The 16707-nt window shown below is 46.4% G+C and overlaps 1 protein-coding gene across 1 annotated transcript in view; it reads left to right on the top strand.

The window, feature by feature from the left end:
* The window catches only part of LOC124284223 (von Willebrand factor A domain-containing protein 7-like), a 188456-nt gene that overhangs the window by 148888 nt on the left and 22861 nt on the right, over positions 1-16707 (top strand). Inside the window, exons 14-17 of the mRNA XM_046720285.1 lie at positions 10331-10506; positions 11985-12096; positions 12318-12501; positions 15939-16032. Of these exons, the coding sequence (XP_046576241.1) occupies positions 10331-10506; positions 11985-12096; positions 12318-12501; positions 15939-16032 (566 nt within the window). The remainder of the gene's footprint in view (positions 1-10330; positions 10507-11984; positions 12097-12317; positions 12502-15938; positions 16033-16707) is intronic.

Genomic DNA, 16707 nt, shown 5'->3' with positions numbered 1-16707 from the left:
TCTGGGCATTTGGCATGTGTGAGAGACAGATGAGTCCGTGATGGTGTGGGCATATGGCGTGTAATGGAGACACAGGTTGGAATGTGAGTCCGTGATGGTGTGGGCATATGGCGTGTGTTGAGGCAGGTGGATTCCGTGATGGTGTGCGGACATTTGGCACGTGTAGAGACAGATGGGGTCCCGTGATGGTGTGGGCGCCATAGCATGTGTATTGAGACAGATTGAAGGTGAGTCCGTCATGGTGTGTGCATATGGCGTGTGTTGAAGACAGTTTTCGTCCGTGATGGTGTGGGCATATTGCGTCTGTTGAGAGACATGTTGGAAGGGTGAGTACGTGATGGTGTGGGCATTTGGCATGTAATAGAAGTCAGATTGGGTCCGTGATGGTGTGGGCATTTGGCATGTGTAGAGACATTAGATGTGATTGGGTCCGTGATGGTGTGAGCATATGACGTGTATTGAGAGACATGTTGGAAGGTGAGTACGTGATGGGTGTGGGCATTTGGCATGTGTGGAGAGACAGATTGGAAGTCCGTGATGGTGTGGGCATATAGCATGTGTAGAGACAGATTGGGTCCGTGATGGTGAGGGCATATGGCATGTGTAGAGACAGATTGGGTCGTGATGGTCTGGGCATTTGGCATGTGTAGAGAGACAGATTGGGTCCGCGATGGTGTGGGCATATGGCGTGTGTTGAGAGACAGGTTGAGAGGTGAGTCCGTCATGGTGTGGGCATATGGCGTTTGTTGAGAGACAGTTTTCGTCCGTGATGGTGTGGGCATATTGCGTCTGTTGAGAGACAGTTTTGGTCCGTGATGGTGTGGGCATATTGCGTCTGTTGAGAGACAGATTGGGTCCGTGATGATGTGGGCATATGGCATGTGTAGAGACAGGTTGGAAGAGGTGAGTCCGTGATGGTGTGGGCATTTGGCATGTGTAGAGACAGATTGGGTCCGTGATGGTGTGGGCATTTGGCATGTGTAGAGACAGATTGGGTCCGTGATGGTGTGGGCATATGACGTGTATTGGAGAGACATGTTGGAAGGTGAGTACGTGATGGGTGTGGAAGCATATGGCGTGTGTTGAGAGATACATCAGGTCCGTGAAGGTGTGGGTATATGACGTGAATTGAGAGACAGGTTGGAATTAGGTACGTGATGGTGTGGGCATATGGCATCTGTTGAGAGAGACAGGTTGGAAGGTGAGTCCGTGATGGTGTGGGCATATATGGCATGTGTAGAGAGACAGATTAGGTCGTGATGGTGTGGGCATTTGGCATGTGTAGAGAGGCAGACTGGGTCCGTGATGGTGTAGAGACAGATTGGGTCCATGATGGTGTGGGCATATAGCGTGTGTTGAGACACAGGTTGGAATGTGAGTCCGTGATGGTATGGGCATATGGTGTGTGTTGAGAGACAGATTGGGTCCGTGATGGTGTGGGCATTTGGCACGTGTAGAGACAGATTGGGTCCGTGATGGTGTGGGCATATGACGTGTATTGAGAACAGGTTGGTATTTGAGTCCGTGATGGTGTGGGCATATGGCGTGTGTTGAGAGACAGTTTTGGTCCGTGATGGTGTGGGCATATTGCGTCTGTTGAGAGACATGTTGGAAGGTGAGTGTGTGTGATGGTGTGGGCATATGGCATGTATAGAGACAGATTGGGTCCGTGATGGTGTGGGCATATGGCATGTGTAGAGACAGATTAGAGTCGTGATGGTCTGGGCGTTTGGCATGTGTAGAGAGACAGATTGGGTCCGTGATGGTGTGCATATGGCATGTGTAGAGAGACAGATTGTGGTGTGATGGTGTGGGCATATTGCGTCTGTTGAGAACATGTTGGAAGGTGGAGTGTGTGATGGTGTGGGCATATGGCATGTATAGAGACAGATTGGGTCCGTGATGGTGTGGGCATATGGCATGTGTAGAGACAGATTGTGGTGTGATTGGGTCCATGATGGTGTGGGTATATGACGTGAATTGAGAGACAGGTTGGAATTATGGAGTACGTGATGGTGTGGGCATATGGCATCTGTTGAGAGACAGGTTGGAAGGTGAGTCCGTGATGGTGTGGGCATATGGCATGTGTAGAGACAGATTGGGTCGTGATGGTGTGGGCATACAGCATGTGTAGAGAGACAGATTGGGTCCGTGATGGTGTGGGCATATGACGTGTATTGAGAGACAGGTTGGAAGGTGAGTCCACGTGATGGTGTGGGCATATAGGCATGTGTAGAGACAGATTGGGTCCGTGATGGTGTGGGCATATGGCATGTGTAGAGAGACAGATTGGGTACGTGATGGTGTGGGTATATGACGTGTGTGATATTGGGAGACAGGTTGAAAGGTGAGTCCGTGATGGTTATTGGCATATGGCATGTGTTGAGAGACAGATTGGGTCCGTGAAGGTGTGGGTATATGACATGTATTGAGAGACATGTTGGAAAGGTGAAGTACGTGATGGTGTGGGCATATGGCATGTGTAGAGACAGACTGGGTCCGTGATGGTGTGGGCATATGGCATGTGTAGAGAGACAGATTGGGTCCGTGATGGTGTGGGCATATGACGTGTATTGAGAGACATGTTGGAAGGTGAGTACGTGATGGTGTGGGCATATGGCGTGTGTTGAGAGATACATCGGGTCCGTGAAGGTGTGGGTATATGACGTGAATTGAGAGACAGGATGGAATTGGAGTACGTGATGGTGTGGGCATATGGCATCTGTTGAGAGACAGGTTGGAAAGGTGAGTCCGTGATGGTGTGGGCATATGGCATGTGAAGAGACAGATTAGGTCGTGATGGTGTGGGCATTTGGCATGTGTAGAGAGAGAGCGGACTGGGTCCGTGATGGTGTAGAGACAGATTGGGTCCATGATGGTGTGGAAGCATATGGCGTGTGTTGAGACACAGGTTGGAATGTGAGTCCGTGATAGGTATGGGCATATAGCGTGTGTTAGAGAGACAGATTGGGTCCACGTGATGGTGTAAGGCATTTGGCACGTGTAGAGACAGATTAGGTCCGTGATGGTGTGGGCATATGACGTGTATTGAGAGACAGGTTGGAATTTGAGTCCGTGATGGTGTGGGCATATGGCGTGTGTTGAGAGACAGTTTTGGTCCGTGATGGTGTGGGCATATTGCGTCTGTTGAGAGACATGTTGGAAGGTGAGTACGTGATGGTGTGGGCATTTGGCATGTGTAGAGAGACAGATTGGGTCCGTGATGGTGTGGGCATTTGGCATGTGTAGAGAGACAGATTGGGTCCGTGATGGTGTGAGCATATGACGTGTATTGAGAGACATGTTGGAAGGTGAGTACGTGATGGTGTGGGCATTTGGCATGTGTAGAGAGACAGATTGGGTCCGTGATGGTCTGGGCATATGGCATGTGTAGAGAGACAGATTGGGTCCGTGATGGTGTGGGCATATGGCGTGTGTTGAGACACAGGTTGGAATGTGAGTCCGTGATGGTGTGGGCATATGGCGTGTGTTGAGAGACAGATTGGGTCCGTGATGGTGTGGACATTTGGCACGTGTAGAGAGACAGATTGGGTCCGTGATGGTGTGGGCATATGACGTGTATTGAGACAACAGATTGGGTCGTGATGGTCTGGGCATTTGGCATGTGTAGAGAGACAGATTGGGTCCGTGATGGTGTGGGCATATAGCGTGTGTTGAGAACACAGGTTGGAAAGGTGAGTACGTGATGGTGTGGGCATATGGCGTGTGTTGAGAGATACATCGGGTCCGTGAAGGTGTGGGTATATGACGTGAATTGAGAGACAGGTTGGAATTGGAGTACGTGATGGTGTGGGCATATGGCATCTGTTGAGAGACAGGTTGGAAGGTGAGTCCGTGATGGTGTGGGCATATGGCATGTGTAGAGAGACAGATTGGGTCGTGATGGTGTGGGCATTTGGCATGTGTAGAGAGGCAGACTGGGTCCGTGATGGTGTAGAGAGACAGATTGGGTCCATGATGGTGTGGGCATATGGCGTGTGTTGAGACACTGGTTGGAATGTGAGTCCGTGCTGGTATGGGCATATGGCGTGTGTTGAGAGACAGATTGGGTCCGTGATGGTGTGGACATTTGGCACGTGTAGAGAGACAGATTGGGTCCGTGATGGTGTGGGCATATGACGTGTATTGAGAGACAGATTGGGTCGTGATGGTCTGGGCATTTGGCATGTGTAGAGAGACAGATTGGGTCCGTGATGGTGTGGGCATATGGCGTGTGTTGAGACACAGGTTGGAAGGTGAGTACGTGATGGTGTGGGCATATGGCGTGTGTTGAGAGATACATCGGGTCCGTGAAGGTGTGGGTATATGACGTGAATTGAGAGACAGGTTGGAATTGGAGTACGTGATGGTGTGGGCATATGGCATCTGTTGAGAGACAGGTTGGAAGGTGAGTCCGTGATGGTGTGGGCATATGGCATGTGTAGAGAGACAGATTGGGTCGTGATGGTGTGGGCATTTGGCATGTGTAGAGAGGCAGACTGGGTCCGTGATGGTGTAGAGAGACAGATTGGGTCCATGATGGTGTGGGCATATGGCGTGTGTTGAGACACTGGTTTGGAATGTGAGTCCGTGATGGTATGGGCATATGGCGTGTGTTGAGAGACAGATTGGGTCCGTGATGAGTGTGGGCATTTGGCACGTGTAGAGACAGATTGGAGTCCGTGATGGTGTGGGCATATGACGTGTATTGAGACAGGTTGGAATTGAGTCCGTGATGGTGTGGGCATATGGCGTGTGTTGAGAGGACAGTTTTGGTCCGTGATGGTGTGGAGCATATTGCGTCTGTTGAGAGACATGTTGAAGAGTACAGTGATTGTGGTCGTGATGGGTGTGGGCATTTGGCATGTGTAGAGACAGATTGGGTCCGTGATGGTGTAAGCATATGACGTGTATTGAGGCATGTGTAGAGACAGATTATCCACGTGGAATATGACGTGTATTGAGAGACATGTTGGTACGTGATGGCGTGGGCATTTGGCATGGCAGTGTATGGTCTGAGATGTGTAGAGACAGATTGGGTCCGTGATGGTGGAATGGAGCCGTGATATGGCATATGTGTGTTGAGAGACAGATTCCGTGATGGTCCGTGATGGTGAGGGCATATGGCATGTATTGAGAGACAGATTAGGTCGTGATGGTCTGGGCATTTGGCATGTGTAGAGAGACAGATTGGGTCCGTGATGGTGTGGGCATATGGCGTGTGTTGAGACACAGGTTGGAAGGTGAGTACGTGATGGTGTGGGCATATGGCGTGTGTTGAGAGATACATCGGGTCCGTGAAGGTGTGGGTATATGACGTGAATTGAGAGACAGGTTGGAATTGGAGTACGTGATGGTGTGGGCATATGGCATCTGTTGAGACAGGTTGGAAGGTGAGTCCGTGATGGTGTGGGCATATGGCATGTGTAGAGACAGATTAAGGTCGTGATGGTGTGGGCATTTGGCATGTGTAGAGAGGCAGACTGGGTCCGTGATGGTGTAGAGAGACAGATTGGGTCCATGATGGTGTGGGCATATGGCGTGTGTTGAGACACTGGTTGGAATGTGAGTCCGTGATGGTATGGGCATATGGCGTGTGTTGAGAGACAGATTGGGTCCGTGATGGGTGTGGACATTTGGCACGTGTAGAGAGACAGATTAGGTCCCGTGATGGTGTGGGCATATGACGTGTATTGAGAGACAGATTGGAGTCGTGATGGTCTAGGCATTTGGCATGTGTAGAGACAGATTGGGTCCGTGATGGGTGTGGGCATATAGCGTGTGTTGAGACACACAGGTTGGAAGGTGAAGCACGTGATGGTGTGGGCATATGGCGTGTGTTGAGATACATCAGGTCCGTGAAGGTGTGGGTATATGACGTGAATTGAGAGACAGGTTGGAATTGGGAGTACGTGATGGTGTGGGCATATGGCATCTGTTGAGAGACAGGTTGGAAAGGTGAGTCCGTGATGGTGTGGGCATATGGCATGTGTAGAGAGACAGATTGGGTCGTGATGGTGTGGGCATTTGGCATGTGTAGAGAGGCAGACTGGGTCCGTGATGGTGTAGAGACAGATTGGGTCCATGATGGTGTGGGCATATGGCGTGTGTTGAGACACTGGTTGGAATGTAGAGACCGTGATGGTATGGGCATATGGCGTGTGTTGAGAGACAGATTAGGTCCGTGATGGGTGTGGGCATTTGGCACGTGTAGAGACAGATTAGGTCCGTGATGGGTATGGGCATATGACGTGTATTGAGAGACAGGTTGGAATTTGGAGTCCGTGATGGTGTGGGCATATGGCGTGTGTTGAGAGACAGTTTTGGTCCGTGATGGTGTGGGCATATTGCGTCTGTTGAGAGACATGTTGGAAGGTGAGTACGTGATGGTGTGGGCATTTGGCATGTGTAGAGACAGGATTGGGTCCGTGATGGTGTGGGCATTTGGCATGTGTAGAGAGACAGATTGGGTCCGTGATGGTGTGAGCATATGACGTGTATTGAGAGACATGTTGGAAGGTGAGTACGTGATGGTGTGGGCATTTGGCATGTGTAGAGAGACAGATTGGGTCCGTGATGGTGTGGGCATATGGCATGTGTAGAGAGACAGATTGGGTCCGTGATGGTGAGGGCATATGGCATGTGTAGAGAGACAGATTGGGTCGTGATGGTCTGGGCATTTGGCATGTGTAGAGAGACAGATGGGTCCGTGATGGTGTGGGCATATATGGCGTGTGTTTGAGACACAGGTTGGAATGTGAGTCCGTGATGGTGTGGGCATATGGCGTGTGTTGAAGACAGATTGGGTCCGTGATGGTGTGGACATTTGGCACGTGTAGAGACAGATTAAGGTCCGTGATGGTGTGGGCATATGACGTGTATTGAGAGACAGGTTGAAAGTGAGTCAAATCATGGTGTGGGCATATGGCGTGTGTTGAGAGGACAGTTTTCGTCCGTGATGGTGTGAGCATATTGCGTCTGTTGAAGAGACATTGTTGGAAGGTGAGTACGTGATGGTGTGGGCATTTGGCATGTGTAGAAAGTCAGATTGGGGTCCGTGATGATGGTGTGGGCATTTGGCATGTGTAGAGAGACAGATTGGGTCCGTGATGGTGTGAGGCATATGACGTGTATTGAGAGACATGTTGGAAAGGTGAGTACGTGATGGTGTGGGCATTTGGCATGTAGAAGAGACAGATTAGGTCCCGTGATGGTGTGGGCATATGGCATGTGTAGAGACAGATTGGGTCCGTGATGGTGAGGGCATATATGGCATGTGTAGAGAGACAGATTGGGTCGTGATGGTCTGGGCATTTGGCATGTGTAGAGAGACAGATTGGGTCCGTGATGGTGTGGGCATATGGCGTGTGTTGAGAGACAGAGTGGGTCCGTGATGGTGTGGACATTTGGCACGTGTATAGAGACAGATTGGGTCCGTGATGGTGTGGGCATATGACGTGTATTGAGAGACAGGTTGAGAGGTGAGTCCGTCATGGTGTGGGCATATGGCGTGTGTTGAGAGACAGTTTTCGTCCGTGATGGGTGTGGGCATATTGCGTCTGTTGAGAGACAGTTTTGGTCCGTGATGGTGTGGGCATAACAAGACCTGCGTCTGTTGAGAGACAGATTGGGTCCCGTGATGATGTGGGCATATGGCATGTGTAGAGAGATATAGGTTGGAAGGTGAAGTCCAGCGTGATGGTGTGGGCATTTGGCATGTGTGTAGAGACAGATTGGGTCCGTGATGGTGTAGGCATTTGGCATGTGTAGAGACAGATTGGGTCCGTGATGGTGTGGGCATATGACGTGTATTGAGAGACATGTTGGAAGGTGAGTACGTGATGGTGTGGGCATATGGCGTGTGTTGAGAGATACATCGGGTCCGTGAAGGTGTGGGTATATGACGTGAATTGAGAGACAGGTTGGAATTGGAGTACGTGATGGTGTGGGCATATGGCATCTGTTGAGAGACAGGTTGGAAGGTGAGTCCGTGATGGTGTGGGCATATGGCATGTGTAGAGAGACAGATTGGGTCGTGATGGTGTGGGCATTTGGCATGTGTAGAGAGGCAGACTGGGTCCGTGATGGTGTAGAGAGACAGATTGGGTCCATGATGGTGTGGGCATATGGCGTGTGTTGAGACACAGGTTGGAATGTGAGTCCGTGATGGTATGGGCATATGGCGTGTGTTGAGAGACAGATTGGGTCCGTGATGGTGTGGGCATTTGGCACGTGTAGAGAGACAGATTGGGTCCGTGATGGTGTGGGCATATGACGTGTATTGAGAGACAGGTTGGTATTTGAGTCCGTGATGGTGTGGGCATATGGCGTGTGTTGAGAGACAGTTTTGGTCCGTGATGGTGTGGGCATATTGCGTCTGTTGAGAGACATGTTGGAAGGTGAGTGTGTGATGGTGTGGGCATATGGCATGTATAGAGAGACAGATTGGGTCCGTGATGGTGTGGGTGTATGGCATGTGTAGAGAGACAGATTGGGTCGTGATGGTCTGGGCGTTTGGCATGTGTAGAGAGACAGATTGGGTCCGTGATGGTGTGGGCATATGGCATGTGTAGAGAGACAGATTGTGGTGTGATGGTGTGGGCATATTGCGTCTGTTGAGAGACATGTTGGAAGGTGAGTGTGTGATGGTGTGGGCATATGGCATGTATAGAGAGACAGATTGGGTCCGTGATGGTGTGGGCATATGGCATGTGTAGAGAGACAGATTGTGGTGTGATTGGGTCCATGATGGTGTGGGTATATGACGTGAATTGAGAGACAAGTTGGAATTGGAGTACGTGATGGTGTGGGCATATGGCATCTGTTGAGAGACAGGTTGGAAGGTGAGTCCGTGATGGTGTGGGCATATGGCATGTGTAGAGAGACAGATTGGGTCGTGATGGTGTGGGCATTTGGCATGTGTAGAGAGACAGATTGGGTCCGTGATGGTGTGGGCATATGACGTGTATTGAGAGACATGTTGGAAGGTGAGTACGTGATGGTGCGGGCATATGGCATTGTGTAGAGAGACAGATCGGGTCCGTGATGGTGTGGGCATTTGGCATGTGTAGAGAGACAGATTGGGTCCGTGATGGTGTGGGCATATGGCATGTGTAGAGAGACAGATTGGGTACGTGATGGTGTGGGTATATGACGTGTATTGAGAGACATGTTGAAAGGTGAGTCCGTGATGGTTATTGGCATATGGCATGTGTTGAGAGACAGATTGGGTCCGTGAAGGTGTGGGTATATGACATGTATTGAGAGACATGTTGGAAGGTGAGTACGTGATGGTGTGGGCATATGGCATGTGTTGAGAGACAGACTGGGTCCGTGATGGTGTGGGCATATGGCATGTGTAGAGAGACAGATCGGGTCCGTGATGGTGTGGGCATTTGGCATGTGTAGAGTGACAGATTGGGTCCGTGATGGTGTGGGCATATGGCATGTGTAGAGAGACAGATTGGGTCCGTGATGGTGTGGGCATATGGCATGTGTAGAGAGACAGATTGGGTCCGTGATGATGTGGGCATATGGCATGTGTAGAGAGACAGATCGGGTCCGTGATGGTGTGGGCATTTGGCATGTGTAGAGAGACAGATTGGGTCCGTGATGGTATGGGCATATGGCATGTGTAGAGAGACAGATTGGGTCGTGATGGTGTGGGCATAGAGCATGTGTAGAGAGACAGATTGGGTCCGTGATGGTGTAGAGAGACGGATTGGGGTCCGTGATGGTGTGGGCATATATCATTTGCAGAGAGACAGATTGGGTCCGTGATGGTGTGGGCATATGGCGTGTGTTGAGAGACAGATTGGGTCCGTGATGGTGTGGGCATATGACGTGTATTGAGAGACATGTTGGAAGGTGAGTACGTGATGGTGTGGGCATTTTGCATGTGTAGAGAGGCAGATTGGGTCCGTGATGGTGTGGGCATATGGCATGTGTAGAGAGACAGATTGGGTCCGTGATGGTGTGGGCATTTGGCATGTGTAGAGAGACAGATGGGGTCCGTGATGGTGTGGGCATATGACGTGTATTGAGAGACATGTTGGAATGTGAGTCCGTGATGGTGTGGGCATATGTCGTGTGCTGAGAGACAGATTGGATCCGTGACGGTGTGGGCATATGGCAAGTGTTGAGAGACAGATTGGATCCGTGATGGTGTGGGCATATGACGTGTGTTGAGAAACAGATTGGAAGGTGGGTCCATCATGGAGTGCTGGTATCACATGTAAGAATGAGAGTCTGGGGTTGACGTAAACCCGATTGAACATCTATTGGGCGAATACAATTACACAAACCTCTTCCATAAATCTTCTTTTTCCAGGTGAGAATGCCACAGTCATCCTTGGCATTCCTTCGTCAGATGATGTTCGCACAGTAGACAACGTTATCTTAACTGATCCTCAAGGAGCTGAGCTGGCAAGACATGGCGGACTGATACAGGTTGCGTCAAGAGCTGATTCACTGACCTACAGGACCACGTTCTCACTGCCTGTGGAGGTAAAAACTGGATCACTGGATCACTTTATTCTATTCCTACAGCATTTCGATCACATTTTAAGCAAATATGTAAATTTCAAATATTTACGTAAAAACACACAATTGTATTTGCTGTAACGTTTGCTTTTTCAAATGTCCACTAAAAGACGTATTGAATACCTCATATTGAGACGGAAAGGGTATCCGCGTTTCATATAAAGTTCATATTTTAGTTCGAATTTACACAATGCTTGTTTGAACACATTTTGGTGAAGACATCTCATCCACATAAAGGTCGTGATTTGCATATGTATGTATTTGTTTGGAGCGCGATATTCAGATCGTGGTGATTAAATGTGAACATCTGGTTTAAAATGCGAAATGTGGATGCTAAATATTAAGGTCAAAACGCTGTTTGTGATGAAAAGAGAAACTGCGCCAAAGGATGTTGCCAGTCTTTACTTGCTGTTCATCGCAGTATCACCTCTTTGGAAACGTTATCTACAGCAGGGCAACACCAACGACTTGCTACGTCATGCACGTCTGATGTCAAGGTTATATCAGTTTCTGAGTGTGACTGTAACAGTATGTATGGACATTACAACGCACTGGACATCACAACACGTCATTGTTATTGTCAACTGGAATGGGACGACGTCATTCTGGATCATGTTTACCCTTTGAGAAAATGCAGGACCGTTAAGTTACTGGATAGTGCCCTTGTTGAGGCAGCACAATATTGCTGCACTGTTCCTGTTATTCGGGGATAGTGCCCTTGTTGAGGCAGCACAATATTGCTGCACTGTTCCTGTTATTCGGGGATAGTGCCCTTGTTGAGGCAGCACAATATTGCTGCACTGTTCCTGTTATTCGGGGATAGTGCCCTTGTTGAGGCAGCACAATATTGCTGCACTGTTCCTGTTATTCGGGGATAGTGCCCTTGTTGAGGCAGCACAATATTGCTGCACTGTTCCTGTTATTCGGGGATAGTGCCCTTGTTGAGGCAGCACAATATTGCTGCACTGTTCCTGTTATTCGGGGATAGTGCCCTTGTTGAGGCAGCACAATATTGCTGCACTGTTCCTGTTATTCGGGGATAGTGCCCTTGTTGAGGCAGCACAATATTGCTGCACTGTTCCTGTTATTCCAGACGTCTCCCCAACAAAACATGTCTGGGATGAAATATACAGGGCCAAAACGACGCTAGTTCAGTTAGAAGAACCTACCCCGTGGATGGTGTCTCACATGTGCTGCTGCTGCCTCGCCTGCATCTACGTATCTGTGAACCCACCCATGAAGTGAATGATGTTGCTTAACGCTGTTGTAGCAGATGGCGACGGTCACGATCAGACGGACCATGTACCACGCCCCCGTGGTACGATACACACGGTGGGGACATGGTTAATCGCTACATGCCCTGGATACTAAAGTCAAATGCTACCATGCAGTTGTTTAATCTTACAGAATATACTGGCTAATGCCGTTTTTGTATAATTAAGGCATTCCAAATGGCTGTAGAAGGCACCGACAAAGGAGGAAACAAGTTTTTGCGTCTTCAAACAAGAGTGATAGTGCCTGTTGGCATAGACCTTGCGTTTCTCCCCAATAATGGTACGGACCTGTTTTGTATTCTTCGTAATGTTTCCAGTAGATTTGGGAACCAGGTGTGTTCTTATTGCCTCAAAAATAAGAATGTTTAAATGAATCAGTATGCCTAGATTGCAAACCGTATAAATTCATACAAAACCTTTTGCTCAAACTAATACGTTTCACAATTCATACCAAATTTAAATGAAATCCGGGTACTTATTAACATGTTTCCTACAATACAGGGAGCACGTACACTATAGGAGAGAATACAATTCCCTTCACGGTGGTCAACAAGGCTGAAGCCGAGTCCAACATCACAGTCAGATTGTCACACAGAGTCACTAGTAGCGAGTACCACTACACCTTACAGCCCGGGGAACGTAAATCAGCGTCAGAGACACTGGATGTGACCGACTACGATGTCAGGTATACCCCCATTGTGTAACGACACATTTCAAATATAGAACGCTAGTACAATCCAAGACCCTGGCTTGACTATACTCAGAAACAAATTTCGTTTGGTGTAAAAGGAAAACAAAAGCCATGAAAATTTACTGAATGGATCATTGAAAATCAGTAGTGACAGGTGCTGAAAATATAAAAATGTATACATAAAATATATGAAATGTGAAAAAGTGTTATAATAGCAGAGGTAATAACTCATAACAATATACTAAGTGTTTTAGTACCTGAACTGATAACACGTAACAATATGCCAGTGTAACACCGAGCCGATAACCCGTAGCAATATACCAAGTGTTATAGTAGCTCAGCTGGTAACCCGTACCAATATGCCAGTCTAACAGTAGCTTAGCCAATAACCCACAACAATATACCAAGTGTTATAGCAGCTGAGCTGATAACCCGTAACAATATGTCAAGTGTTAAAGTAGCTGAGCTGATAACCCGTAACAATATGTCAAGTGTTAAAGTAGCTGAGCTGATAGCCCCTAACAATAAGTCAAGTGTTATAGTAGCTGAGCTGATAACCCATAACAATATACCAAGTGTTATAGTAGCTGAGCTGAAAACCTGAAAGAATAGACCAAGTGCTATTACAGCTAATAACCCCTAACAATATGTCAAGTGTTATAGTAGCTGAGCTGATAACCCCTAACAATGTGTCAAGTGTTATAGTAGCTGAGCTGATAACCCGTAACAATATACCAAGTGTTAAAGTAGCTGAGCTGACAACCCCTAACAATAAGTCAAGTGTTATAGTAGCTGAGCTGATAACCAATAACAATATGTCAAGTGTTATAGTAGCCGAGCTCATAACTCATAACAATATGCCAAGTGTTTTAGTAGCTGAGCTGATAACCCGTAACAATATACCAAGTGTTAAAGTAGCTGAGCTCATAACCCCTAACAATAAGTCAAGTGTTATAGTAGCTGAGCTGATAACCCCTAACAATATACCAAGTGTTATAGTAGCTGAGCTGAAAACCCCTAAAAATATGTCAAGTGTTATAGTAGCCGAGCTCATAACTCATAACAATATGCCAAGTGTTTTAGTAGCTGAGCTGATAATCCGCAACAATATACCAAGTGTTATAGTAGCTGAGCTAATAATCCATAACAATATGCCAGTGTAATAGTAGCTTAGCCAGTAACCCACCAAAATGTATCAAGTGTTATAATAGTCGAACCGATAACCTCTAACAATATCTCAAATCTTATAGTAGGTGACCCGATAACACATAACAATATGTCAAGTTTTATAATAGCTGAGCTGATAACCCGTAACAATATACCAAGTGTTAAAATAGCTGATAACCCCTGACAATATGTCAAGTGTTATAGTTGCTGAGCTGAAAACCACTAATAATATGTCAAGTGTTATGATAGCTGAGCTGATAACCCGTAACAATATACAAAGTGTTATAATATCTGATAACCACTAACAATATGCCAAGTATTTTAGTAGCTGAGTTGATAACCCAAAACAATATGCCAAGTGTTGTTGCAGGTGAGCTGATAACCCCTAATAATATGCCAAGTGTTATAGTAGCTGAGCTCATAACCCGTAACAATAGACCAAGTCTTATAGTGGCTGAGCTCATAACCTGTAACAATAGACCAAGTGTTATAACAGCTGATAACCCCTAACAATATGTCAAGTGTTATAGTAGCTGAGCTGCAAACCCACAACAATATGCCAAGTGTTATAGTAGCTGAGCTGATAACCCATAACAATACGCCAAGTGTTTTAGTAGCTGAGCTGATAAACCGTAATAATATGCAAAGTGTTATAGTAGCTGATCTGATAACCCGTAACAATATACCAAGTGTTATAGTAGCTGAGCTGATAACCCATAACAATATGTCACGCGTTATAATAACCAAACCAATAACTAATAACAATATACCAAGTGTTATAATACATGATAACCCCTCACAATATGCCAAGTGTTGAGCTGTAGCTGAGCTGATAACCCGATAACCCATAACAATATATCAAGTGTTATAGTAGCTGAGCTCATAACCTGGAACAATAGACCAAGTGTTATAACAGCTTATTACCCCTAACAATATGTCAAGTGTTATAGTAACTGAGCTGAATACCCACAACAATATGCCATGTGTTATAATAGCTAAACCAATAACCCTAATAATATGCCAAGTGTTATTATAGCTGGGCTGATAATCAATAACAAGATACCAAGTGTTATAGTGGCTGAGCTCATAACCTGTAACAATAGAGCAAGTGTTATAACAGCTTATTACCCCTAACAATATGTCAAGTGTTATAGTAACTGAGCTGAATACCCACAACAATATGCCATGTGTTATAATAGCTAAACCAATAACCCTAATAATATGCCAAGTGTTATTATAGCTGGGCTGATAATCAATAACAAGATACCAAGTGTTATAGTGGCTGAGCTCATAACCTGTAACAATAGAGCAAGTGTTATAACAGCTGATAACCCGTAACAATATGTCAAGTGTTATAGTAGCTGAGCTGCAAACCCACAACAATATGCCAAGTGTTATAATAGCCAAACCAATAACCCTTAACAATATGTCAAGTGATATAGTAGGTGACCCGATAACCCATAACAAGATACCAAGTGTTATAGTAGCTGATTATAACCCGAAACAATATACCAAGCCTTATAGTAGGCCTACACAACATTATATCTGGGGTTTTTTATAGCCGAGCCGATAACCCCTTACAATATGTCAAGTGTTATAGTTGGTGACCCGATAACCCATAACAATATACCAAGTGTTTTAGTAGCTGATAACCCCTATCAATATGTCAAGTGTTATAGTAGCTGAGCTGATAACCACTAACAATATGCCAAGTGTTATAGTAGCTGAGCTGATAAGCCGCAACAATATGCCAAGTATTTAAGTAGCTGATTTGATAACCTATAACATTTTATCATTGTTATAGTAGCTGAGCTGATAAGCCGTAACAATATACCAAGTGTTATAGTAGCTGAGCTGATAACCTATAACATTTTATCATTGTTATAGTAGCTGAGCTGATAACCCCTAGCAATAGGTCAAGTGTTATTGCAGCTGACCCGATAACCCATAGTGGTATGTCAAGTGTAATAGCACCTGACCCAATAACCCGGAACAATATGTCAAGTGTTATAAAACCTGACCCAATAACCCGGAACAATATGTCAAGTGTTATAGTAGCTGAGCTGATAACCCGCAACAATATACCAAGTGTTATAATAGTTGATAACTTGTAACAATATGCCAAGTTTTATAGTAGTTAATTTGACAAGTATTATGATAATCTATCTCATATGCAAAGATTTATACATAGTGGGATTGTGGTTTGTTTATTATAAATGGTATTACCGTGTATGTTTTCAATATAATCCTCAATGCGTCCCCAGGACATTCACGCTTACTGCAAAGACATCTAGCGCAAGTGAGAGCGAGTTCCAGTACGACATAATACATCTGGTCGCAGAAAAGCCTGATCTCAGGGTACGTATTTAGGAAATTATGTTTTATATCAAGGGTCCAAACGTCGGGCAGTACACCAATTGAAATATACATAAATATGGTAGGAAATACACGCACGTTTCCCGGTAACTTCCGACGTATTTCTTATGTGAAGCTGCACCTTTGAAACATATATTGCCGTATGCACAAGCACCTGTTTCAAGTGTTACTATGGCCGGTTATGCAGACATATACTGGCATGAATTCCCCACATGGATACAATGTGTGAAGGCCGTTTTTGGTTTCCCCGCCGTGATATTGCTGGAATATTGCTAAAAGCGGCGTAAAACTACACTCACTCACTCCTAGCATGATTTGAACAGTTGATGCTTCAGGAAACGGTTTATCTTAGAGTATTTCAATATATGCCTTTCAATGGTGGTAGGTGCTGTAATTTCCGTCGTGGAGATCCAGTTTTCCAGAGACATTTCAAGTTTATTTTTTCCTTATCCTGACTCATGCTCTTTTTGCTTGTCTTCTTCTTCTTGCGAACATAGTGGAACACTTGTATCTCCCTAATTGAAGCTCCCTTCAATGTAAAATCACTAATTAGTACACCACGAGTTACCTCCCTTCCACAAGCGCGGGAACGAGGGCGCCACCTCTACCCATGTGCCTCACTCTCTCCTTCTTCGCCCAGTGAGCTGGACGTGAGAG

The sequence above is a fragment of the Haliotis rubra genome, unplaced genomic scaffold (assembly GCF_003918875.1).
Source record: "Haliotis rubra isolate DU_JTF1 unplaced genomic scaffold, ASM391887v1 Scf331, whole genome shotgun sequence".
NCBI lineage: Eukaryota > Metazoa > Mollusca > Gastropoda > Lepetellida > Haliotidae > Haliotis > Haliotis rubra.
This window is presented reverse-complemented; position numbering and strand designations above follow the sequence as displayed.